General features: G+C 41.4%; 1 protein-coding gene across 2 annotated transcripts; it reads right to left on the bottom strand.

Annotated features, from left to right (window-relative positions):
* Positions 1–489: 489 nt before the first annotated feature.
* On the bottom strand, positions 490–5,893 carry LOC123102190 (nuclear transcription factor Y subunit A-7). 2 transcript variants are annotated; one of them, XM_044523495.1, is made up of 6 exons: positions 5,727–5,893; positions 5,079–5,241; positions 3,541–3,695; positions 2,177–2,248; positions 1,803–1,967; positions 490–1,103 (listed from the first exon to the last, which is right to left on the bottom strand). In XM_044523495.1, exons 2-6 carry the CDS (start codon positions 5,104–5,106, stop codon positions 891–893), a joined length of 633 nt encoding a protein of 210 aa, XP_044379430.1. In that variant the 5' UTR covers positions 5,107–5,241; positions 5,727–5,893; the 3' UTR covers positions 490–890. The 2 variants fall into 2 exon arrangements, with proteins under 2 accessions (XP_044379430.1, XP_044379431.1); XM_044523496.1 differs by having other exon boundaries at positions 5,079–5,236; positions 5,727–5,758.
* Positions 5,894–25,831: the final 19,938 nt, after the last annotated feature.

Here is a 25,831-nt window from a genome sequence, read left to right as displayed (position 1 = left end):
CTCTATATTCTTCTTGGTAACAGTAACTGTTAACTTCCATCTTATCGAGGGAGAGAAGTCATGATTCAAATGTTCATGTGATGACAGTATGATTCCAATGTCCAGGAGAGGGGAAAAGAAAGTAAGGAGCGTTCGGCAATCCAGTAGCTCCCTCGAATTTAAGGATCAGAGTAACTCCACCTGCTCCCGGAGCAGAGGGCCGAACAGGGACTCCGAGCAGAGGCAATCCACTATGCTCCTTATTTGAGTCATCTATTTTGGAATGGAGGGAGTAGTTCTTAAGGCCTGACTGACCTTCTCTACCAGGGTCCAAATGTGTTCACGGCAGTCCACTCTGATAATCATCAGGCAACTGAACTCAATGGACAACATATATACCAGAGAGATGCAAACATCTTATCACGAGGCTCCGAATCATGCAGGGAAACAACATCCAACCAAAACATGAGAGCATCATTTGCAGCGGATGCAATCAAGGGCAAAGAAAGATGCAGGCGAAGCTATTATGTATACCCAGATTTTATTTTCTGCACCGCGAATGAGGATGCAGCACAACTAAGAGACCAATCCACACCAAAGGAAACAATGTAGCACTATTATACTTCTTTCATAAGCCACTACAAAAGCCTCCTGACCGAACCCGAGGATAAACCCCGGAACACAAAAACCACAAAAAAATCTACTCATTGTACAGAATGTAGAAACCAAACCGAGCAAACACGGACCAATGCTGCCAAAAAAAAAACGGTCGATACGTCTATCACTACTATAGAGCAGAGCGGATATATCCTACGGCACCTGCCAGCGCGATTCTATCTTGCTCACTAGCATATATATACTGTACAAAACTGTTGGCATGGATCATCGCGTCCGGCGGACTTCTAGCCATCTCATTCATGGTTTCCCGACTTATCGGCTGAAGTTGCACCTTTGGGAGATTGGGAGGATTGGCCACTGCTGCGGGGTGCAACGCCATTCTGCTTGTCTTTGGAGCTGGAATCAGAATGCTCTTCATTGTCGTCTGACTTTGCGTTAAGAAACCGACCTCCAGCTCCCCTGGCCCTTTTCAAGGCATGTTGATGCCGCGACTCGTGGAGATATGGCTGCACAATGGAGGCACATGTCAATTTTTGTTAACAACATACAGAAAGAGGACACAACGAAGCAAAACCTTGACAATCAAAGAATAAACATTAGCATAATCATCCCACATGCTACCCAAGAATAAGAACTGTAAGCAAATTGGCACTGGCAACATTGTATATGGTTCATGCATGTCCTAAATGAGCTTTTGCAGATAATGCCAACACCAGTCTCTCTGTCGAGGTTAAAAACTGAGAACTCAGACATTCAAGTACCACGAAATTGAAATTTATGTGTTGCCTTTTACTACATTGCGACTAATGAATTCAATTCGCTCCAGCTTAGTAACTACCCAGATGAACAAAGGAAGCACAAATCTGCCTTCATCCATATTAGAAATTGTCAAAGTGTAGCAGCTGACTTCTATTCCCAAATCCTTGCTATTTTTATGTTGGCACTGATAACTTGGTGTATTGAAATACAGATATAGCAGAAGAATGAAATGACGTTCACCCTACGATAGTAAAAACGTGGTGCAGATCGATCTTCAGAGTGGAGGTAGGGTATGTAGAATGGAGAATTCACTTGATTATTTTGCCCTATCTGTTGTGCACTTGTGCTTCCGACCAACTCTTAACTATACTGAAGCATCAGAAACAGAAACATCTAATTAAAAACTTCAAGTTATACAGTACGTAAATACGCTTATAGGCATTTACCTTGCGGCCCTTGATAAGCTTCCTTTCTGACTCTGCTTTAGCCCGAGATTGGCGCCGCCTTAATATGGCATTATATTGCTTTGCGTTCACATACACAGGCTCTTCAATTGCATCAGTAGGCAATGGTATTGCGGCTGCATGCATTCCGACCATTGGTGGGTGCATCTGAAGAACACACCAGTTTGATGAGCTGAACTAGTTTGAATAGAGTAACAATAGTATAGCAAGGTCTACGATCATGCAAAGTTACTTTTCACTTGCTAAGAACCAGGACGGCTATGTAGGCATATTCAATGTAGGCCTAGACATACCAACCACAGGTATACTTGTGGCCTATACTAGGGATATTGCTATACCATGTAGCAAGGGCTTACCATAGGTTGTCCACCATAGGCCGCATAAAGGCTTCCATAGAATGGATCGACAGTTGGGTAAGCAATTTGACCCTGCTGAGCAGAAAATGTGGGATTAGCCAACAAATTTCGCACAATAACTCCAGCATCATGCATGAAATACAATAAAAATCCATAACAAGAAAGCAATAGAAGGAAGAGGCAACAATCTGTCCAGGGAAGGCATGGGAATTTGCTCAATTAGAACAAATGGCAGCGCTTTTTAACACATTCAGTCTACATTTCAAAAAAAAAAAGTTGCTTTAAGCATGACAAAGAAATCTTCTAAACCAAAATATTAAAGCTAGAAGCAGAGAGGAATATATTAGGATGCAGAAGAGGTAGCGAGAAATTGATGCAACAGGCAAGTAGTTTTATGTGATCGGTGAGCTGACATGGGCAATCAGTATGACAAGGAAATGTGATATGCGAACTGTGGCATTGGATATAGGGTCTGTCTAGGACACATCTAGATGTGACATAACTATGTCACATCTAAGCTGATTTCCACTCTGTTTGTGGTCTATTTTTTGTCCTAGTTTTTTTTTTTGGTTTCTTGTTGCTGCATTATATATTTGTGGGAGCTTAGATGTGACATTCTTAAAAAACATCTAGATGTGAATTAGACAAACTGTTGGATATAATCAACATTGCACGTCTAATTAAGAATTTAGCAAAATAGTCTGCCTTAAAAGGAAAGAAAATCTCATATATCACCTCAACGAGAAGGAAATGATGCAGTTTAACCTAACCATTGTTTCTAAAAAAAGTTTAACCTAATCATTTTTTACAAGTTTTGACCTCAATATCGTCTAATATTATTGGACGCTGATAAGTCCCGAAAGTTCGGGATTTGCCCATGGCAAATCGAACGTTTTCTGTGGCAATTTATATACGCAAGAGATGGCAAGTGTAGTTGGTGGCAATTCCACCCTCAGTTTGTTTTTTCCAGGAAATTGCCGCGCTTGTCAACTGAACTTGCCATCCTCGTGTCAACTAAAGTTGCCATAAAAAACGTTCGATTTGCCATGGGCAAATCCCGAACGTTCAGGATTTATCATTTCTTATTAATGTTGATTTAATGTGCTTCAACCAGGAAAAAAATATTACGCTGATGCCTATCAATATAATGCGGAACAGGTAGTCAGGCAGAAGAATCCATACTGAACGACCAACCCATTGTGATTCTTATGGGTATCCATTACATTGCTCCAACTAATACTATGACCAATCCTCGATCTTTCTTTAAACGAGGGCTCAGTGGAAGACATTACAATCTGAGAAGTGTACAGGGGTGGTCTTACCAATCAATAAAGAAGAAAAATGGGAAGTTACAGGCTTCATACCATTGCATGGCAAGCTTCCTGGTGGCCATAGGGTGTGACATAATCTGTGGAAGGTGTTGCCACCATTGCCTGACTACCTATACTAGTAGCTGGGGCCTCTTCCTGGTTCCCTTGAGCAGCAGCTTGCTTCTGCTGCTCATCAGCTCTATGATCACCTGCATGAGAAATTGTTGCATAAAAATGAGACAGGCATAGTTAATTGGATCTCCTTGTATGTTTAATAAAAATGGAACGACTGGGAATTTATGGTGTAGATATTATCAACATGTCAACATTTATGGAATGTGGCAACTGATATCGATGCAAATACTGCAGAATAATATCAACAGATAAGGAATCAAATCCCAGCATGTCCAGTAATCTTACCAGCTATTAGACATGACAGCTGCTATACTACCGTGTAATGCTACACAATTCAGTGCTGGTACACAACTACAAATACAATATCCCAATTCCCATGTACACCAAAGCTCCAATTCCATGAGCCAAGAGTCATAAAAAGCATCACAATTATGGTCAAAATTCTAATCGCACACTGCCCTACCTAGTAGTTACTACTGCTACGGTTCAAAATTGACATGGCAAAGAACTGGGTAACAAAAGCTACAAAGCATGGACAAAACTGCCAAACTGCCGTCCTAATTCGGCGGGACGCGGTGATACGACCGGACACACCGGGATAAGCGTGTCCCCCAGTATCCCTTGATTTCCGAAATAAGGAAAGGAAAAAAAACAAGACACAGCTAGGATACGTATGGAATACGTTGGGGACAGGGGAAGCCCAATAACAGCCTCGGCCCTATACAAACCCTAGTTTGCAGGGTCGCACACACGCTCGCCACGGAAGGAACGCTGCTCGCAATCGGAAACGCATCACCGCTGCTGCCCCCTGGATTCGACGCCGCCGCCTGGACTCGACCTCCCGACGGCACCACGCTCGAGCAGATAACCCCAGCAGCCTCTCCTCAATCTCTTCCTCTCTTTGCTTGATTTCTTGCTGTTGAGTTGCTGCTGCTTGCTTCCCCATGCAGCCATGCCATTGCTGCTTGCTCTTGAGCTGCTGCTCACTTGCATGCTGGTGCCTGGTGCTGCTGTTTTGATTGTTGCTTGATGTTAGGGAGCATGGCGTCTCAGAGCGCCACCGCCAGTAGCGAATCGTCCATGGGTGAGGGTGAAAGTTATACCTGCATCCTCTGTTGCATGTTTTCTCCAGTCTCTACTCTCTAATAGACTAATACTAGCATTTGATGTATTTTGCAAGTTGCAATGGCATGGGTCTAGAGGATCAATTAATTCAGCCGTTGAGCACTTGAAAAGGAGACAACAGATGGAAATGGGGCAGTATTCTGATCTCATCTCTGTTTCTCCCCTTTTTTTTCCACTCTATATTACAGGGCATGTTTTAACTTTTTATATATATACTTGACGTATCCCCGAATGGCTGCTACTGGAAAATGACGTATCCCGTGTACCCTTATGCGTATCGCCGTGTCCGTGTCTCCATATCCGTACGCATGCTTTTTAAGACAGAACCATACCTGAAACACCGTCGGCGACAGAAGTCATGGTTTGTTACTTTCCGAGGCGAAGCGCAACTAGTGTCAAGCTCGGCAAAAAGACACGGCACTCAAGACCTTCATTCCATGCCGCAGTAGATAAGCACACCGATATCTTCTCCGAGACCAAACTGCAACGGCTGTCCTGAAACGGGAAACAGGAAAAAATTAAAGAAAACTGAGCTTCTAGCAAGACCCCACTACAGCTTATTTCTGTTTATTTATCCCCCACAAAATAAAAGCTTCTTTCTGTTTATGGCCACTGAAGCCACGGCAACAAGGCAGACCTATGTATACATACAGGAAGCCAATTGTGCGACACCGCATCAGTCAATTGAGATTTGAAAACCACTACTGCGAAGGTACTACTACTACTACAAGGCTCGCGTCCGCGATCGATGCCCCACGGCATGACTGAATTCCGCAGCCAGCAAGGAGCACAATCAATCCACCGCAGACACATGGGCAGGGGTGGGGGCAAGGGTTCAGTCAATTGAACCCCCAATTGTTCCCAAAACAAGCCGCTAACCACTACTCCGCCGCGCGGCAAGCGAATCCGCGACACAGATGATGGGACGACAATACTTGGACGGCCCGAGCGGGGCTAGGGTTCGGCGCGGCGGCGCTTACCAGCGGGAGGGGTCGAATTCGGGCCCCGCGGAGGAGGACGACGGCGGCGGCGACGGCGACGGCGGTTGCGAGCGGGCGAGAGAATTCCCTGGCGCGCTTAGGTGGAGAGTGGGCGTGTACGGCGGAGAGGGGTCGACGACGACGTCGCGAAAGAGAGGGGAGTGGGGAGGTGGAGAGAGGATAAGAGGGTATTCTCGATTTTCTCAGGGGTGTTTTCGTATATGTATCGGCGAGTGGATGGATCATGGATGTGGACGGATGGAAGCTTCCGGGTGCTTGTTGTAGCCATTGAACCGAACCTTCCAAACTGACACCTGCTCTCGGTAAACCCTTTGGGTTTGTTCAGTGGTCAATTGGTCATCAAGGTTTTTGTTTAAAACTTTAATAGCCTGATCTTTTTTATTGCATATATGATGAGTTTTTATTTTGAGACAGAAAAACTACCGTCACATGTAAAGATATCTTATAGAATTAGTTGGTGGTGGTTTACATACACCCGACGAAACCAACACGGCAAACAACCCCGTCACACGTAAATATGTTTATTGTTGTAGGTGAGTTGATGGTGGTTCAACTTTGTCTTTTTTTGACGGGGGAGATGAACCACGAGTGGGTCACACAAGACACCAGGGCGCGCCTCGTGGCTCTTCCCCCCTCCCATGAAGCTTTAGTGCATCTTTTATTTCAAAAAAACCGTCAAAAAGTTTCGCTGCATTTGAAGAACTTTGATTCCTACACACAAAAATACACCACTGTAGTTCTGCTGAAAACAGCGTCAGTCCGAGTTAGTTTCATCCAAATCATACCAAAACCATATAAAATTGTTGTAAACATGGCATGAATACTTCATAAATTATAGATACGTTGGAGACGTATCAGCATCCCCAAGCTTAATTCCTACTCGTCTTCGAGTAGGTAAATGATAAAAGAAATAATTTATGAAGTGTGAATGCGCATAGTGCATAAGTTTGATCAATGATACTCCATCCATTTTTGTATACAAGGCCATAAACTCATATTACAGGTACCAAGGTAAAAATCAATGCTATGTTTAAGAGCATGGTTAATAGTATAGCCAGCTGCTGGCTATAAGCCAGTGTCATGTCATTTACAGCCCATCTTTTAGCCAATATGTATAATAGTAGATCAAAAGAATGTACTACTTTTTTATTATGTGGCCCACCTTTCATTCTCACAAAGTGCCTAGGAGCACGTGCTAGAGCTAGCTCTTCACGAAAAGCCTGCTTACCTTCTCTCTCCTCTTCTTTTTCCTCCAACTAAGCAGAAATATACTAGTTTATTCCTTATAGCCCGCTAACTCAGCTCTATTGTACTTGCTCTAAGTCAATGTTGCAAGCTAGCTTGTCACCTTGTTTGTCGTGTTAATTAATGTGTTTTTCTCTCCCACGTGCAACAAGCCAACCCTCTTACTCCTCATTGATTAATAATGTTAGGAATGCAAGCTAACCTTCTCACTCTCGCATGCACACAAGGGATATTAATGTCCTCGAGTGCTAGTACGAGGCAAACGCCATCAATTTTGCCTCAATTAATGTTAGTGGTCTTGTATACTTGCAAATTAAAATTTTGATAGTGGTCTTATATACAAAAATGGAGGGAGTAATTTTAATCACTTTTTCTAGCATCATAACAACAACTCTTTCTCATAAAACGCATTGTGTTAAAGTAGCAACAATTCGCATGTTATTGTTCAAACAATGAATTCTCTTGAAACTTGACAATATATGTTCTCAGTCACCAAACAATTGCAATTCAATTTATTCAGCAAAATCTAAGTAAGATCTCCATATATTCAATCATTATATAGTCTTCTATGATTGCTAGTACTCAAAGCATATTTTTAGAACAAATGACATCCAACGAACACAGAGAAAGATAGGGGCTTAATGTTTCGCCTCCCAACTCATTTATCATAGAGATAATTGTCAACAATAATAAATCATGATCAAACATATTTGACTGGCCATATGTTTCTAAATCTTTCTCCACCTGTGAGTGCATCTAGTGCCCCTTAGTGATTTTGGTGTATTGAAGACTTCTAGGTTAAGGGACTGGTGCGTTTGTGAGTGTACACAGGTCTATAAGTCTATGAGGAGTTTGATATTTACAGAGAAAGTTGACCCCTAAAAATGAATATCTTCGACTGAAGACTTTGGATTTCTGAAGACTATCTAAAGACTTTGAAAGTGAAGAAATTTGTGTGATCCTGAAGACTTGGTATTCATTCGAGGAACATGAAGCGTGAAGACTTTTGTTTTCATAGTTTGTTTTTCCCCTTCTTGAGTCATAGGAAACACCGCACTGTTAAAGGGGGTCGAGGAAATACTAAGGAAAAATTTCCATGTGATGCTCAACTCAAAATCCTACACCTACCAATCCCTTCAAGTGAAGCCATTGGAAATCTCATACAGTTCAGTCAAATTTCTTCAGTGACATTGACGAAGTTCTTCTGGTCTCTGAGGAATTTGTTCTGACTGAGGAGTTAGGAATTCGCCAGTGCGGATTGCCTACAAGTGAGGAACATGATAGCCCTAAGGAATTTGAGCCTCAAATATCCGACCGTTGTTGTGCTACGCGCCAGCTGTCCCAAAATATCTACCCACCTAACGGTCATATCATTGAAGGACATTTATGTCTTATCATGTTGGGCTGCTCCCTAGGCTATAAATAGCCGCCCCCTACAACCACTAGCTGGTTGGCTGCTCCGAGAGAAACTGACACTTGTCATTTGAGAGCATCCCATCCTCCGAGGATGCGAAAATCATCAAGTGAGGAAAACCCAAACCCAAACACCTACAAACCCAAAGTGATTGAGCATCACTGAAGAGATTGATCCTGCGTGGATCCGACGCTTGTTACCTTTGAAGACTGTGCATCTTCCAGATGGTTAGGCGTCATGGTCTAGAGCATCCAAGAGGAAATTATGGATCGCCGAGTGACCGAGTTTGTGAAGGTTTGGAAGTCACCTGAAGACTTACCACGAGTGATTGGGAGAGGTCTGTGTGACCTTAGCTCAAGGAGAATACGGCGAGGACTGTGTGTCCGGAACTGTGTCTCCTCAAGTTTAAATACCTAGCCGCTCCAACCAGACATACAACTGTCACAACAGTTGGAACTGGTCTACCAAATCATTGTCTTCACCAAGCTAACTGGTTCTATTTCCTCAACTCTTCCATTTCCTCGTTACTGTGTTGTGTGCTTGTTCATATCTGTTTGAAGACTTTGACTGAAGACTTTCTCAATTTCCTCAGTTCAGTTTCTTCAGTCTGTTTGTCTTCATCCTGTTTTATCCTGTGTCTACGCTTCCGGTACTCTGTGTCTGTTTTCATTTCATCATGATGACCATGCTTCTGTTATGTTATGTTAGCATCTGGGTACTTATTTCGCTGCAAGTAGTTCTTCGCTTAGGAATTTCCTCACCCTAAAATTCCTCATTGAAGAATTCATAAAAATCGCCTATTCACCCCCCTCTAGTCGATATAACGCACTTTCAATTGGTATCAGAGCAAGGTACTCCCTTGTTCTGTGTGATTTTGGTTTAACCGCCTAGAGTTTTAATTATGTCGATCGCAGGAATGAAGACTGTGTCATGCCCCATCTTTGATGGTCACGACTATCCCAAGTGGAAGGGCATGATAAAAAAGCGCCTCATGGCGATGAACAATGAACTGTGGACCGTCACTTAGATTGGTCTTACCGATCTGTGCAAGATGGCGTAAGCTGATGACATTCGCAAGTACTCTTCTCAACCTCACGGCGAAGGACGTCATTTGCTCCTGTCTGTCTCAAAATCATTTCAGGAATATCATGCATCTCAATCATGCAAAGCTTATCTGGGACCGTCTCTCTGAGGTCTATGAAGGTCATCGAACCCGTCATGATCCTTGGTTTGAGGATTTCAAGGAATCACTCAAAGCGATGACATTCGAACCAGAATCATCATCTTCCATGCCTTATGGAAAAAGGTGCTAAGGTAACTGAATGCTACCTATCTGAGTCAAGTGATGATGAATCTGGTGATGAATTTGGACCCAGTTATGTCAAGCTTGCTTCCCTTGCCACTAAACAACAAAGAGCTTTGGAAAAAGTTCAATACATGCTGGGTAAGAGGATGATATGTTGGGTGAAGAAATGAATCAGTCGAAAGCTTTGGCTGAAAGTCTTCAGAGACTTCAGTCTGAGTTTGACACCCTTCAAGGTCATCATAACACTCTCTTATCTGATCATGAGAAGCTTTCCTATGAATTTCTTCAAAGAAAGCAAGATCTTGAAACGCTAAGAGTGAGTTATGAAGATCTTCAGAAGGAGCGCGATTCATTACTTGCTCAACAAATCAACGCTACTCAGGAAGAATTTGTTCCTCCATGTTTGAAGTGCATTGAACGAGAAGCTGCTAATTCTTCACCTGAATGTTCAAATGCTTCTAATGTTACAAATTCTTCACTTGTCTCTGCTATCACTAATTCCTCATCTGAGGACAATGCTAGTATCACTGATGATGCAGGGCTGAAGGAATTGTACATGACAGGCATGTACAAAAGCCTCAAAGGGCATCGGGCTCTTTGTGATGTGCTTAAAAAGCAGATCCTCAACAGGAACCCTAGGAAAGAAGGTATCGCCTTTGAAAGGAAACTCAATGCTGATGGGACTTACTGGAAGCCTGAGCAGTATCCCAAAACCTCATGGGTTGCTGCAAAGGGACCTCCAGTAGATCCATCTACCTTATCTGGCTTTACATGTGAATCTCCTCATTCTTCTGATGAGTCATTTGACTCAAACTATAAACTGTTCAAAAATCAAAATGGTGAAGTATTTGCTAGATATGTTGGCACTAACTGCAGGAACGATTCCCCTATGAAGAAAATCTGGGTTCCCAAAAGGTGTCTTGAAAATCTTCAGGTGAATGTCATCATGACACCACCTGTGAAGAATAGGAACCCCAGATCAAATGCTTCATATGGATCCAAGTCCTCATACAGAACAAATTCCTCACGTGGATCAAATTCCTCAAAAGGATCAAAGTTCTCATATGAACATCATCGTGCTAACACTTCTGTTTCACAGGGAAGATTTAAGGGATATGAATATGAGCATTATTCTTCTAACCATTATGTTCATAAGTCCTCTCATGTGAAACGAAATGGACTGGTTTCAATGCCACCGTTTTCTTATGGAGCTCGCAGAATGATGAACTCTTTGCCACCCCTTCGGATGTGGGTGGTGAAGAAAAAGAACTAATCTCTTATGCAGGAGACCTGAAAATGCCTGAAAGGACGCATGCTAATCATGAAGAAATGAATCCTCATTTCTCACGTCCTCATACTGCTTTATCTGTTTTATTGCTTGATGAAATTGATCTGATGAAATTGATGTCATATTCTTCACTGATGAAGTACATGAGTTTGTAAGCTGCACTAATTCATCTGCAGGATGATCAACCCAAAGCCAATGAGTGGGTCCTCGATAGTGGATGTACAAATCACATGACTGGTGACAAGAACCTATTGATGGATGTTCCCTTATCTCCATCGCATCTGAAGCATATCATCTTCGCTGACAAAGGAAAAAAGCAAGGTATTGGGTCTAGGTAAGGTTGCGATTTCAAAGGATCGACACATGGACAAAGTCATGCTTGTCAAGTCCTTACGATACAACCTCATGTCAGTCTCAATGCTTTGTGATCTTAATATGGTTGTTATCTTTGGCAAGTATCGTTGTGTTGTGATTATGGAAGCTGACAACTCTAAAATCTTCGAAGGCTTTAGGAGAGGAGATCTGTATATTGTTGATTTCTCTACAGGACCACAACCAGATATATGTCTACTTGCAAAAGCTTCAAAAGGCTGGCTATGGCATCGACGACTAGTTCATGCAGGCATGAGGAATCTGCACACGCTCGCAAGGAAGAAGCATGTCATTGGCATTGAGAATGTCAAATTCCTCAAGGATCACTTGTGCGGAGCCTATGAAGCTGGAAAGATGACCAAGGCCAAACATCCAGTGAAGACTATCATGACTACCACTCGACCATTTGAATTGCTTCACATGGATCTCTTTGGTCCTAATCATTATTCAATAGTTACAAATGATGCATCTCTATATGGCTTTGTTATTGTTGATGATTACTCTCGTTACACATGGGTGCATATTGTCACTTACAAACATGAGGTGCAGGAAGTCTTCAAACGATTTTCCTCGAGGGCTTCAACCAACTTTGGTGTGAAGATGAAGCACATCAGAAGTGACAATGGAACTGAGTTCAAGAATTCTGGTCTTGATGACTATCTTGATGAACTTGGTATTACTCATGAGTTATCTGCTCCTTATACTCCTCAGCAGATTGGCGTCGTGGAGCGCAAGAACAGGACTCTTGTTGAGATGGCCCACACTATGCTTGATGAGTACAAGACGCCTCATCGTTTCTAGATTGAGGCAATTGATACTGCGTGTCACATCATCAACAGGGTATATCTTCACAAATTCTTCAAGAAGACCGCATATGAACTCCTCACTGACAAGAAACCCAATGTGAGTTATTTTAAAGTCTTTGGTGCTAAATGTTGGATTAGAGATCCTCATCACAGTTCTAAATTTGCACCGAAAGCACATGAAGGTTTTATGCTTGGTTACGGAAAGGACACACACACCTACAAAGTCTTCAACAATGTTCACCACAAGGTTGTTGAAACTCTAGATGTGCGGTTCGATGAAAGTAATGGCTCGCAAAGAGAGCACCTACCTCCTGTGCTAGATGAACAATCACCTGAGGAATCCATCAAGTTCAAGGCTACTGAGGATGTCATTGATGTCTACTACACAACCTTCTTCTTGTAGATGTTGTTGGGCCTCCAAGTGCACAGGTTTGTAGGACAGTAGCAAATTTCCCTCAAGTGGATTACCTAAGGTCATCACAATTTTTGGACACGATTCGGTCATGAAACAATTTGCATTTGATATTTAAATGACCATGTTCATTGCAAAGTTCACAAGTACGGTAAAGATATTTTAAATTTTCAGCATTCACATCAAGACTTTCTTGAAACAATTTAGTTTCTAAATACTTATGCCTCTTGCAATATCTATCTTCCCTATTTGGTGTGTACTTGCAAACCCAATGTACTCCACAAAAATTGACATGTTTATAGGAGACATTTTCATCATAACTAGTGCAATCATCATTAGTACTATGGATATTCAAGGAGTTCATACTAACAACATTGCAATCATGCTCATCATTCAAAGATTTAGTGCCAAACATTTTAATGCATTCTTCTTCTAACACTTCGGCACAATTTTCCTTTCCATCATACCCACGAAAGATATTAAAAAGGTGAAGCATATGTGGCAAACTTAATTCCATTTTTTTGTAGTTTTCTTTTATAAACTAAACTAGTGCTAAAACAAGAAACAAAAAGATTTGATTGCAAGATCTAAAGATATATCTTCAAGCACTAACCTCCCCGGCAACGACGCCAAAAAAGAGCTTAGTTGACGGGGTGTGAGTGCCGCTTACCTAGCCTCCCCGGCAACGGCGCCAGAAAAGAGCTTGATGTCTACTACACAACCTTCTTGTAGACGTTGTTGGGCCTCCAAGTGCAGAGGTTTGTAGGACAGTAGCAAATTTCCCTCAAGTGGATGACCTAAGGTTTATCAATCCCTGGGAGGCGTAGGATGAAGATGGTCTCTCTCAAGCAACCCTGCAACCAAATAACAAAGAGTCTCTTGTGTCCCCAACACACCCAATACAATGGTAAATTGTATAGGTGCACTAGTTCGGCGAAGAGATGGTGATACAAGTGCAAATATGGATGGTAGATATAGGTTTTTGTAATCTGAAAATATAAAAACAGCAAGGTAACTAATGATAAAAGTGAGCGTAAACGGTATTGCAATGCTAGGAAACAAGGCCTAGGGTTCATACTTTCACTAGTGCAAGTTCTCTCAACAATAATAACATAATTGGATCATATAACTATCCCTCAACATGCAACAAAGAGTCACTCCAAAGTCACTAATAGCGGAGAACAAACAAAGAGATTATGGTAGGGTATGAAACCACCTCAAAGTTATTCTTTCCAATCAATCCATTGGGCTATTCCTATAAGTGTCACAAACAGCCCTAGAGTTCGTACTAGAATAAAACCTTAAGATATAAATCAACCAAAACCCTAATGTCACCTAGATACTCCAATGTCGCCTCAAGTATCCATGGGTATGATTATACGATATGCATCACACAATCTCAGATTCATCTATTCAACCAACACATAGGACCTCAAATAGTGCCCCAAAGTTTCTACCGGAGAATCATGACGAAAACGTGTGCCAACCCCTATGCATAGGTTCATGGGAGGAACCTGCAAGTTGATCACCAAAACATACATCAAGTGAATCACGTGATATCCCATTGTCACCACAGATACGCACGACAAGACATACATCAAGTGTTCTCAAATCTTTAAAGACTCAATCCGATAAGATAACTTCAAAGGGGAAACTCAATCCATTACAAGAGAGTAGAGGGGGAGAAGAAACATAAGATCCAACTATAATAGCAAAGCTCGCGATACATCAAGGTTGTGCCAAATCAAGAACAAGAGAGAGAGAGAGAGAGAGAGAGAGAGATCAAACACATAGCTATACTAGTACATACCCTCAGCCCCGAGGGTGAACTACTCCCTCCTCGTCATGGAGAGTGCCGGGATGATGAAGATGGCCACAGGTGAGGGATCCCCCCTCTGGCAGGGTGCCGGAACAGGGTCCCGATTGACTTTTGGTGGCTATAGAGGCTTGCACCGGCGGAACTCCCGATCTATTTTGTTCTGGAAGTTTTAGGGTATATGGGTATATATGGGTGAAAGAAGTACGTCGATGGAGCTTTGGGGGGCCCACGAGGCAGGGGCGCGCCCCCCACCCTCGTGGCCACCTCCCTTCTCTCCCGACTTGCACTCCAAGTTTTTCCGGTAGCTTTCCTTCCAAAAATAACTTCTCCAGTTGATTTCATTCCGTTTCGACTCCGTTTGATATTCCTTTTCTTCGAAATACTGAAATAGGCAAAAAACAGCAAATCTGGGCTGGGCCTCCGGTTAATAGGTTAGTCCCAAAAGTAATATAAAAGTGGAAAGTAAAGCCCGATATTGCCCAAAACAGTAAATAATATAGCATGGAGCAATAAAAAAATTATAGATACGTTGGAGACGTATCAAGCATCCCCAAGCTTAATTCCTGCTCGTCCTCGAGTAGGTAAATGATAAAAAAGATAATTTTTGATGTGGAATGCTAGTTGGCATAATTTCAATGTAATTCTCCTTAATTGTGGTATGAATATTCAGATCCAAAAGATTCAAGATAAAAGTTCATATTGACATAAAAGTAATAATACTTCAAGCATACTAACTAAGCAATTATGTCTTCTCAAAATAACATGGCCAAAGAAAGTTCATCCCTACAAAATCATATAGTTTAGTCATGCTCCATTTTTGTCACACAAGAATGCTCTCATCATGCACAACCCCGATGACAAGCCAAGCAATTGTTTCATACTTTAATAATCTCAAACTTTATAAACCTTCACGCAATACATGAGCGTGAGCCATGGATATAGCACTATGGGTGGAATAGAATATGATGATGGGGGTTATGTGGAGAAGACAAAAAAGGAGAAGATCTCACATCAACGAGGCTAATCAATGGGCTATGGAGATGCCCATCGATTGATGTTAATGCAAGGAGTAGGGATTGCCATGCAACAGATGCACTAGAGCTATAAATGTATGAAAGCTCAACAAAAGAAACTAAGTGGGTGTGCATCCAACTTGCTTGCTCACGAAGACCTAGGGCACTTGAGGAGGCCCATCATTGGAATATACAAGCCAAGTTCTATAATGATAAATTCCCACTAGTATATGAAAGTGACAAAACAAGAGACTCTCTATCATGAAGATTATGGTGCTACTTTGAAGCACAAGTGTGGAAAAAGGATAGTAGCATTGCCCCCCCTTTTTTTATTTTTTTATTTTTTTGGGCCTTCTTTTTTTTGGCCTTTCTCTTTTTTTGGGACAATGCTCTATTGAATGATGATCATCACACTTCTATTTATTTACCACTCAATGATTACAACTCGATACTAGAACAAAGTATAACTCTATATGAATGCCTCCGGCGGTGTACCGGGATATGAAATGAATCAAGAGTGACATGTATGAAAGAATTATGAACGGTGGCTTTGCCAAAAATACTATGTTAACTACATGATCATGCTAGCAATATGACAATGATGAATGTGTCATGACAAACGGAATGGTGGAAAGTTGCATGGCGATATATCTCGGAATGGCTATGGAAATGCCATAATAGGTAGGTATGGTGGCTGTTTTGAGGAAGATATAAGGAGGTTTATGTGTGAAAGAGCATATCGTATCACGGGGTTTGGATGCACCGGCGAAGTTTGCACCAACTCTCGATGTGAGAAAGGGCAATGCACGGTACCGAAGAGGCTAGCAATGATGGAAGGGTGAGAGTGCGTATAATCCATGGACTCAACATTAGTCATAAAGAACTCACATACTTATTGCAAAAATCTACAAGTCATCAAAACCAAAGCACTACGCGCATGCTCCTAGGGGGATAGATTGGTAGGAAAAGACCATCGCTCGTCCCCGGTCGCCACTCATAAGGAAGACAATCAAAGAACATCTCATGTTTCAAATTTGTTACATAACGTTTACCATACGTGCATGCTACGTGACTTGCAAACTTAAACATAAGCATTCTTCAAATTCACAACTACTCAACTAGCATGACTTTGATATTATCACCTCCATATCTCAAAACAATCATCAAGCATCAAACTTTTCTTAGTATTCAACACACTCATAAGAAAGTTTTTACTAGTCTTGAATACCTAGCATATTAGGATTAAGCACATTACCATGCTATTTAAGACTCTCAAAATAATATAAGTGAAGCATGAGAGTTCATCTATTTCTTCAAAATAAAACCACCATCGTGCTCTAAAAGATATAAGTGAAGCACTAGAGCAAACGACAAACTACTCCAAAAGATATAAGTGAAGATCAATGAGTAGTCGAATAATTATGCAACTATGTGAAGACTCTTCCATTTAATAATTTCAGATCTTGGTATCTTATTCAAGCAGCAAGCAAAGCTAAAGAAAATAAAATGACGCTCCAAGCAAAACACATATCATGTGGTGAATAAAAATATAGCTCCACGTAAAGTTACCGATGGAAGTAGACGAAAGAGGGGATGCCATCCGGGGCATTCGCAAGCTTAGGCTCTTGGTTGTCCTTGAATATTACCTTGGGGTGCCTTGGGCATCCCCAAGCTTAGGCTCTTGCCACTCCTTGTTCCATAGTCCATCGAATCTTTACCCAAAACTTGAAAACTTCACACCACAAAACTTAACAAAAAACTCGTGAGCCCCGTTAGCGAAAGAAAACAAAACACCACTTCAAGGTACTGTAATGAACTCATTCTTTATTTGTATTTGTGTTAAACCTACTGTATTCCAACTTCTCTATGGTTTATAAACTATTTTACTAGCCATAGATTCATCAAAATAAGCAAGCAACACAATGAAAACAGAATCTGTCAAAAACAGAACAGTCTGTAGTAATCTGTAACAAACGTAAACTTCTGAAACTCCAAAAATTCTAAAATAAATTGGTGGACCTGAGGAATTTGTCTAGTAATCATCTGCAAAAATAATCAACTAAATATCGCTCTCCAGTAAAAAGTTTTAGCTAATCTCATGAGCGCTAAAGTTTCTGTTTTTTACAGCATGATCATAAAGACTTCACCCAAGTCTTCCCAAAGGTTCTACTTGACACAAACACTAATTAAAACACAAAACCACATCTAAACAGAAGCTATATGGATTATTTATTCCTCAACAGAACCAAAAAGCAAGAAATTAAAATAAAGTTGGGTTGCCTCCCAACAAGCGCTATCGTTTAACGCCCCTAGCTAGGCATGATGATTTCAATGATGCTCACATAAAAGATAGGAACTGAAACATAAAGAGAGCATCATGAAGAATATGGCTAGCACTTTTAAGTCTAACCCACTTCCTATGCATAGGGATTTTGTGAGCAAACAACTTATGGGAACAATAATTAACTAGCATAGGAAGGCAAAATAAGCATAACTTCAAAACTTTAAGCACATAGAGAGGAAACTTGATATTATTGCAATTCCTACAAGCATATATTCCTCCCTCATAATAATTTTCAGTAGCATCATGAATGAATTCAACAATATAACCAGCACCTAAAACATTCTTTCCATGATCTACAAGTATAGAATATTTATTACTCTCCACACAAGCAAAATTCTTCTCATTCGAAATAGTGGGAGTATCATAAGAGACTTGAATACTACAAATTGTTTACACATTAAAAGAGTAATGTTCATAGAAAGGGTAATCATAATCATGAAAAGTTTTATAAGTATAATCATCACTACTTTTTATAGCATAAGTTTCATCGCAATAATCATCATAAGTAGCAACTTTGTTCTCATCATAATCAATTGAAACTTCTTCCGAAATAGTGGATACATCACTAAATAAAGTCATGACCTCTACAAATCCACTTTCATAAATATTATAAGATTAAACATCCTCCAAAATAGTGGGATCATTACTTCCTAAAGTTGACACTCTTCCAAACCCACTTTCATCAATATAATCATCATAGGTAGAAGGCATGCTATCATCATAACAAATTTGCATATCAAAACTTGGGAGGCTAAAAATATCATCATTATTAAACATATCATTCCCAAGCTTGGGACAAACATTAATTGCAGCAAATATATTCTCAAATATGTCATCCTCATCAAACATAGCTTCCCCAAGCTTGGGCCTTTTCATATCATAAGCAGAATCACTCTCATCATTAATAGTATGGATAGTACCAATAGTATAGGAATTGTCATATTTCAAGCAAGTGCCAAAAAGATTTTTAAGATCATAAGAAGTATCATAATCTTCCCAATCATAATCATCACAACAAGCAATTGGCATAACGAGATCATCATCAAGTGCATCATCTTCCACCATTATCTTTGATTCATTTTCATGAGGCACAACAATAATAGGAGCAACATTATTTGGGAGGGATACCTTTTTACCTCTCTTCCTTTTTCTTTTCTTCTTCTTCACCTCATGTGTGGGTTCAATCCTCTTTTTGGAGCTCCTTATTAATGAGATTGGTTGAATATAAGGCTCCTCTTCGTTACCTGATTCATCATAAGAAATAATAGGAGGATATTGGGAAGTCTCTTCCCTTTCGTTAGTATTCTCTTCATCTTCTATTTGTTTTCTTTTCTTTATGTAATTGGCAATATAAGGATTTTCAATGCAATTCACCGCGCAATACATATAAATTTCCTCTAGATCAATATCGAGGAATTTCTCAAGGTTATATTCTGGAATATGCTTAGTTTTGACGTTTCATTTCTTCATAACCCAAAAGCAAACTAAGTTCATTATAATGTGAAAGGGAAATCAAGTCATCACAATTTTTGGACATGATTCGGTCATGAAACAATTTGCATTTGATATTTAAATGACCATGTTCATTGCAAAGTTAACAAGTACGGTAAAGATATTTTAAATTTTCAGCACTCACATCAAGACTTTCTTGCAACAATTTAGTTTCTAAATACTTATGCCTCTTGCAATATCTATCTTCCCTATTTGGTGTGTACTTGCAAACCCAATGTACTCCACAAAAATTGACATGTTTATAGGAGACATTTTCATCATAACTAGTGCAATCATCATTAGTACTATGGATATTCAAGGAGTTCATACTAACAACATTGCAATCATGCTCATCATTCAAAGATTTAGTTCCAAACATTTTAATGCATTCTTCTTCTAACACTTTGGCACAATTTTCCTTTCCATCATACTCATGAAAGATATTAAAAAGGTGAAGCATATGTGGCAAACTTAATTCCATTTTTTTGTAATTTTCTTTTATAAACTAAACTAGTGCTAAAACAAGAAACAAAAAGATTCGATTGCAAGATCTAAAGATATACCTTCAAGCACTAACCTCCCCGGCAACGGCGCCAGAAAAGAGCTTAGTTGACGGGGTGTGAGTGCCTCTTACCTAGCCTCCCCGGCAACGGCGCCAGAAAAGAGCTTGATGTCTACTACACAACCTTCTTGTAGACGTTGTTGGGCCTCCAAGTGCAGAGGTTTGTAGGACAGTAGCAAATTTCCCTCAAGTGGATGACCTAAGGTTTATCAATCCCTGGGAGGCGTAGGATGAAGATGGTCTCTCTCAAGCAACCCTGCAACCAAATAACAAAGAGTCTCTTGTGTCCCCAACACACCCAATACAATGGTAAATTGTATAGGTGCACTAGTTCGGCGAAGAGATGGTGATACAAGTGCAAAATAGATAGTAGATATAGGTTTTTGTAATCTGAAAATATAAAAACAGCAAGGTAACTAATGATAAAAGTGAGCGTAAACGGTATTGCAATGCTAGGAAACAAGGCCTAGGGTTCATACTTTCACTAGTGCAAGTTCTCTCAACAATAATAACATAATTGGATCATATAACTATCCCTCAACATGCAACAAAGAGTCACTCCAAAGTCACTAATAGCGGAGAACAAACAAAGAGATTATGGTAGGGTATGAAACCACCTCAAAGTTATTCTTTCCAATCAATCCATTGGGCTATTCCTATAAGTGTCACAAACAGCCCAGAGTTCGTACTAGAATAACACCTTAAGATACAAATCAACCAAAACCCTAATTTCACCTAGATACTCCAATGTCGCCTCAAGTATCCATGGGTATGATTATACGATATGCATCACACAATCTCAGATTCATCTATTCAACCAACACATAGGACCTCAAAGAGTGCCCCAAAGTTTCTACCGGAGAGTCATGACAAAAACGTGTGCCAACCCCTATGCATAGGTTCATGGGAGGACCCGCAAGTTGATCACCAAAGCATACATCAAGTGAATCACGTGATATCCCATTGTCACCACAGATACGCACGACAAGACATACATCAAGTGTTCTCAAATCTTTAAAGACTCAATCCAATAAGATAACTTCAAAGGGGAAACTCAATCCATTACAAGAGAGTAGAGGGGAAGAAGAAACATAAGATCCAACTATAATAGCAAAGCTCGCGATACATCAAGATCGTGCCAAATCAAGAACATGAGAGAGAGAGAGAGAGAGATCAAACACATAGCTATACTGGTACATACCCTCAGCCCCGAGGGTGAACTGAAGGAAATATGCCCTAGAGGCAATAATAAAGTTATTATTTATTTCCTTATATCATGATAAATGTTTATTATTCATACGAGAATTATATTAACTGGAAACATAATACTTGTGTGAATACATAGACAAACATAGTGTCACTAGTATGCCTCTACTTGACTAGCTTGTTAATCAAAGATGGTTATGTTTCCTGACCATAGACATGAGTTGTCATTTGATTAGCGGGATCACATCATTAGGAGAAATGATGTGATTGACTTGACCCATTCCGTTAGCTTAGCACTTGATCGTTTAGTATGTTGCTATTGCTTTCTTCATGACTTATACATGTTCCTATGACTATGAGATTATGCAACTCCCGTTTGCCGGAGGAACACTTTGGGTGCTACCACACTAGTAGAAAAAGGGTCAAACGTGAAGCACATTAGTGCCGGTTTGTATTTGAGCCGGCACTAATGTATACATTTGTGCCGGTTCCAACGGCTAGCCGGGCCGCTTTCATTAGTACCGGTTCGTGGCGAACCTTTAGCACCGGTTCGTGCCACGAACCGGTACTAATGAGAGTGGTGGCAGGATGTTGTCAGACAGGTGCCCCTCCAGCCCCTTTAGTACCAATTCTTGGCACGAACCGGTACTAAAGGTCGTCCTACATAAACCCTTCGTCCACCTGAGCTCGCTCTGTTCTTCCCCTTTCCCCTCTCCTCTCTGTTCTTCCCCTCTTCCTCTCGAGCTCATCACACATTTTGCCCAAAATTTGTCAAGATTTGAAGGCCCCCATCCATTCAAATGATCACAAAGGTTAGCAACTTTGTCCTTTCATCTCTCATTGCTAGATTAGCTCTTGCAATGCTTTATATAGTGATTAATTTGTGAGTTTAGTAATTTGGGAGGATATATATATGTGCTAGTATTTGATTTATATGCAATTTGAGGTCAAAAATAACACTTAGTTTGCATATGTAGGTGTGGTTTACTTAGTGCCTTCTAAATCTCCATCGTAGCCACCGTCGATCGCCCGCACCGTCCCGTCGCCGACACCACCTTGTGGTGAGCCTCTAGTTCATGAAATTTTATATAAAAATTGATGTTTGTGTGATTTGGATATATAGTTACTCGTATAATTATCTTACCCGTACGTTGTTTGTTATACATATAGTGCCATGGTTTTGATATCCGTCCCCGTCGGCCCTAGTCCTTGTTATGATTCAGATGTGGTATGTATATTCTCTTTTAAAACTAGTTGCATTTCGTGTTTATGACAAATTATGCCCATCAAGTTGACATAGAAATTTTTTCTAGGAGGTATGTGAACCGGAAATTCCAACCGACCCTATTGCCGAGAGGTTAAATTTAGTTGAAAGAGAAAACGAGTACTTGAAAGAAAAATTGAAAAGAATTAAGGGGGAGAAGATGGAATTGGAGTTGCATGTTGCCGATGTCGTCGATGATCACAAGATGAAGATGGAGAAAATGCGCTTGAAGATTAGAAAGATTAGAAAATATGCCATCGATAGTGAGGCTTGGTATCATTATGCTGTTGGATCCATTGTTACCTTAGTTGCGATCTTGATTGTATTTGTTGTTGCATTTAAATGCTTTAGCTAGAGAGTTATTTGTTTGTTGCATTTAAGTGTTGTATGAACTTTATGTATGAACTTGTATTAATTTGGTCTATTCGGTGTTGTGTAATGAAGATGAGACGGCAATGGATGTACGATGACCGATGCTCTCCCCAGTTTGTTGAGGGCGTGCATACTTTTCTTCTTGCGGCTGAGGCAAACAAGCGGGCGGATGGTTTTATGCCTTGTCCATGTGCTCGCTGTAAGAATGGTCACAATTACTCTACGTCAAGAACCATTCACGTCCACCTGTTTAAGTCCGGTTTCATGCCCCATTATAATGTTTGGACCAAGCACGGAGAAAGAGGGGTTATGATGGAAGACAATGAAGAAGAAGAGGACGACGACAGCTATCCTGGCCATGGGTTCCCTGAATACGATGATACAACAATGGGGGAAGAAGCTGAGCCGGTAATGCGGGAAGAAGCTGAGCCGGCAATGCGGGAAGAAGCTGAAGAAGAGGCATCAGATGAGCCCGTTGATGATCTAGGTCGGGCCATTGCCGATGCAAAGAGAAACTGCGCAAGTGATTTGGAGAAGAAGAAGTTGCAGCGCATGTTAGAGGATCACAAAAAATTGTTGTACCCGAATTGCATAGGTGACAAGAAAAAGCTGGGCACCACACTGGAATTGCTGCAATGGAAGGCAGAGAATGGTGTATCTGACAAGGGATTTGGAAAGTTGCTGGTAATGATAAAGGATATGCTTCCAAAGGACAATGAATTGCCCGAGAGTACGTACGAAGCAAAGAAGGTTGTCTGCCCTCTAGGGTTAGAGGTGCAGAAGATACATGCATGCCCTAATGATTGCATCCTCTACCGCGGTGAGTACGAGGATTTGAACGCTTGCCCGGTATGTGGTGCATTGCGCTATAAGATCAGCCGCGATGACCCTGGTGATGTCGAGGGCTGGTGCCCCAGGAAGAAGATTCCTGCCAAGGTGATGTGGTATGCTCCTATAATACCACGGTTAAAACGTTTGTTCCAAAACAAAGAGCATGCCAAGGCGATGCGATGGCACAGAGAAGACCGTAAGAAAGACGGAAAGTTGAGAGTACCCGCTGACGGGTCGCAGTGGAGAAAAATCGAAAGAAAGTACGGGAAGGAGTTTGCAGATGACGCAAGGAGCGTATGGTTTGGTCTAAGCGCAGATGGCATTAATCCTTTTGGGGAGCAGAGCAGCAACCATAGCACCTGGCCTGTGACTCTATGTTTGTATAACCTTCCTCCTTGGTTGTGCATGAAGCGGAAGTTCATTATGATGCCAGTGCTCATCCAAGGCCCTAAGCAACCCGACAACGACATTGATGTGTACCTAAGGCCATTAGTTGAAGAACTCTTACAACTGTGGAATGGAACAGGTGTACGTGCGTGGGATGAGCACATGGGGGAAGAATTTGACCTAAAGGCGTTGCTGTTCGTGACCATCAATGATTGGCCTGCTCTCAGTAACCTTTCAGGACAGACAAACAAGGGATACCGTGCATGCACGCACTGTTTGGACGATATCGACAGTATATATTTGGCTAATAAGAATGTGTACCTGGGACATCGTCGATTTCTTCTGAGCAGGCATCCCATAAGAAAGAAAGGCAAGCATTTGAAAGGTGAGGCGGATCACCGGACGAAGCCTCGCCACCGTACTGGTGCTGATGTACATGATATGGTCAAGGATTTGAAGGTGGTCTTTGGAAAGGGTCCTGGTGGACAACCTGTTCCGAATGACGCTGACGGACGCGCACCCATGTGGAAGAAGAAATCTATATTTTGGGACCTGCCCTATTGGAAAGACCTCGAGGTCCGCTCCGCAATCGACGTGATGCACGTGACGAAGAATCTTTGTGTGACCCTGCTTGGCTTCTTGGGCGTGTATGGGAAGACAAAAGATACACCTGAGGCACGGGAGGACCAGCAACGTATGCACGGAAAAGACGGCATACATCAGGGTCATGCAAGCTACGCTCTTACCAAAGAAGAGAAGGAAATCTTCTTTGAATGCCTGCTCAGTATTAAGGTACCATCTGGCTTCTCGTCGAATATAAAGGGAATAATAAACATGGCAGAGAAAAAGTTCCAGAACCTAAAGTCTCATGACTGCCACGTGATTATGACGCAACTACTTCCGGTTGCATTGAGGGGGCTTCTACCGGAAAACATTCGATTAGCCATTGTGAAGCTATGTGCATTTCTCAATGCAATCTCTCAGAAGGTAATCGATCCAGAAATCATACCAAGGTTACAGAATGATTTGGTGCAATGTCTTGTCAGTTTCGAGTTGGTGTTCCCACCATCCTTCTTCAACATCATGACGCACGTCCTAGTTCACCTATGCGAAGAGATTAACGTTTTGGGTCCTGTATTTCTACACAATATGTTCCCCTTTGAGAGGTTCATGGGAGTCTTAAAGAAATATGTTCATAACCGTGCTAGGCCAGAAGGAAGCATCTCCAAGGGCCGTCAAAATGAGGAGGTCATTGAGTTTTGTATTGACTTTATTCCTGACCTTAAGCCGATTGGTGTTCCTGAATCGCGGCATAAGGGCAGACTGGATGGAAAAGGCACGCTAGGAGGGGAACAAATAATATGTATGGACGGACATTCTCTCACTGAAGCACACTACACAGTTCTACAGGATTCCGCCTTGGTGGCTCCGTATATGGATGAACACAAGAATTTGCTACGCTCCAAACACCCGGAGCGGTCTGATGACTGGATTACACGTGAACAAACCAGGAGTTTCGCCAGCTGGTTGCAAGCACGTACCATGCATGACACCTCTATTGAAGATGACCTGTACTTGCTGTCCCAGTTACCATCTTCGAATATAATGACTTTCAAAGGGTACGAGATAAATGGTAATACATTTTACACGATCGCCCAAGATAAGAAGAGCACCAACCAAAACAGTGGTGTCCGCTTTGATGCAGAAACCAAGACGGGAAAGGAAACATATTATGGTTATATACAGGACATATGGGAACTTGACTATCGACGTGGTTTGAAGGTCCCTTTGTTTCGGTGCAAATGGGTCAATATGACACGAGGCGGGGTAACGGAAGACCCGCAGTACGGAATGACAACAGTGGATCTCAACAATCTTGCGTATGCAGACGAACCATTCGTCCTAGCCAATGATGTGGCACAGGTTTTCTATGTGAAGGACATGTCTACCAA

This window comes from Triticum aestivum, chromosome 5A (assembly GCF_018294505.1).
Source record: "Triticum aestivum cultivar Chinese Spring chromosome 5A, IWGSC CS RefSeq v2.1, whole genome shotgun sequence".
Taxonomy (NCBI): domain Eukaryota; kingdom Viridiplantae; phylum Streptophyta; class Magnoliopsida; order Poales; family Poaceae; genus Triticum; species Triticum aestivum.
This window is presented reverse-complemented; position numbering and strand designations above follow the sequence as displayed.

What these genes read in the sequence shown, in the direction of transcription:
- LOC123102190 (XM_044523495.1), bottom strand. Translation starts at nt 5,106, where the DNA reads ATGACTTCTGTCGCCGACGGTGTTTCAG. An exon ending in TGTCGCCGACGGTGTTTCAG is followed by an intron (nt 3,696 to 5,078) that starts GTATGGTTCTGT and finishes TTTCTCATGCAG; the next exon opens with GTGATCATAGAGCTGATGAG. An exon ending in AGCTTATCAAGGGCCGCAAG is followed by an intron (nt 1,104 to 1,802) that starts GTAAATGCCTAT and finishes TCCATTGTGCAG; the next exon opens with CCATATCTCCACGAGTCGCG.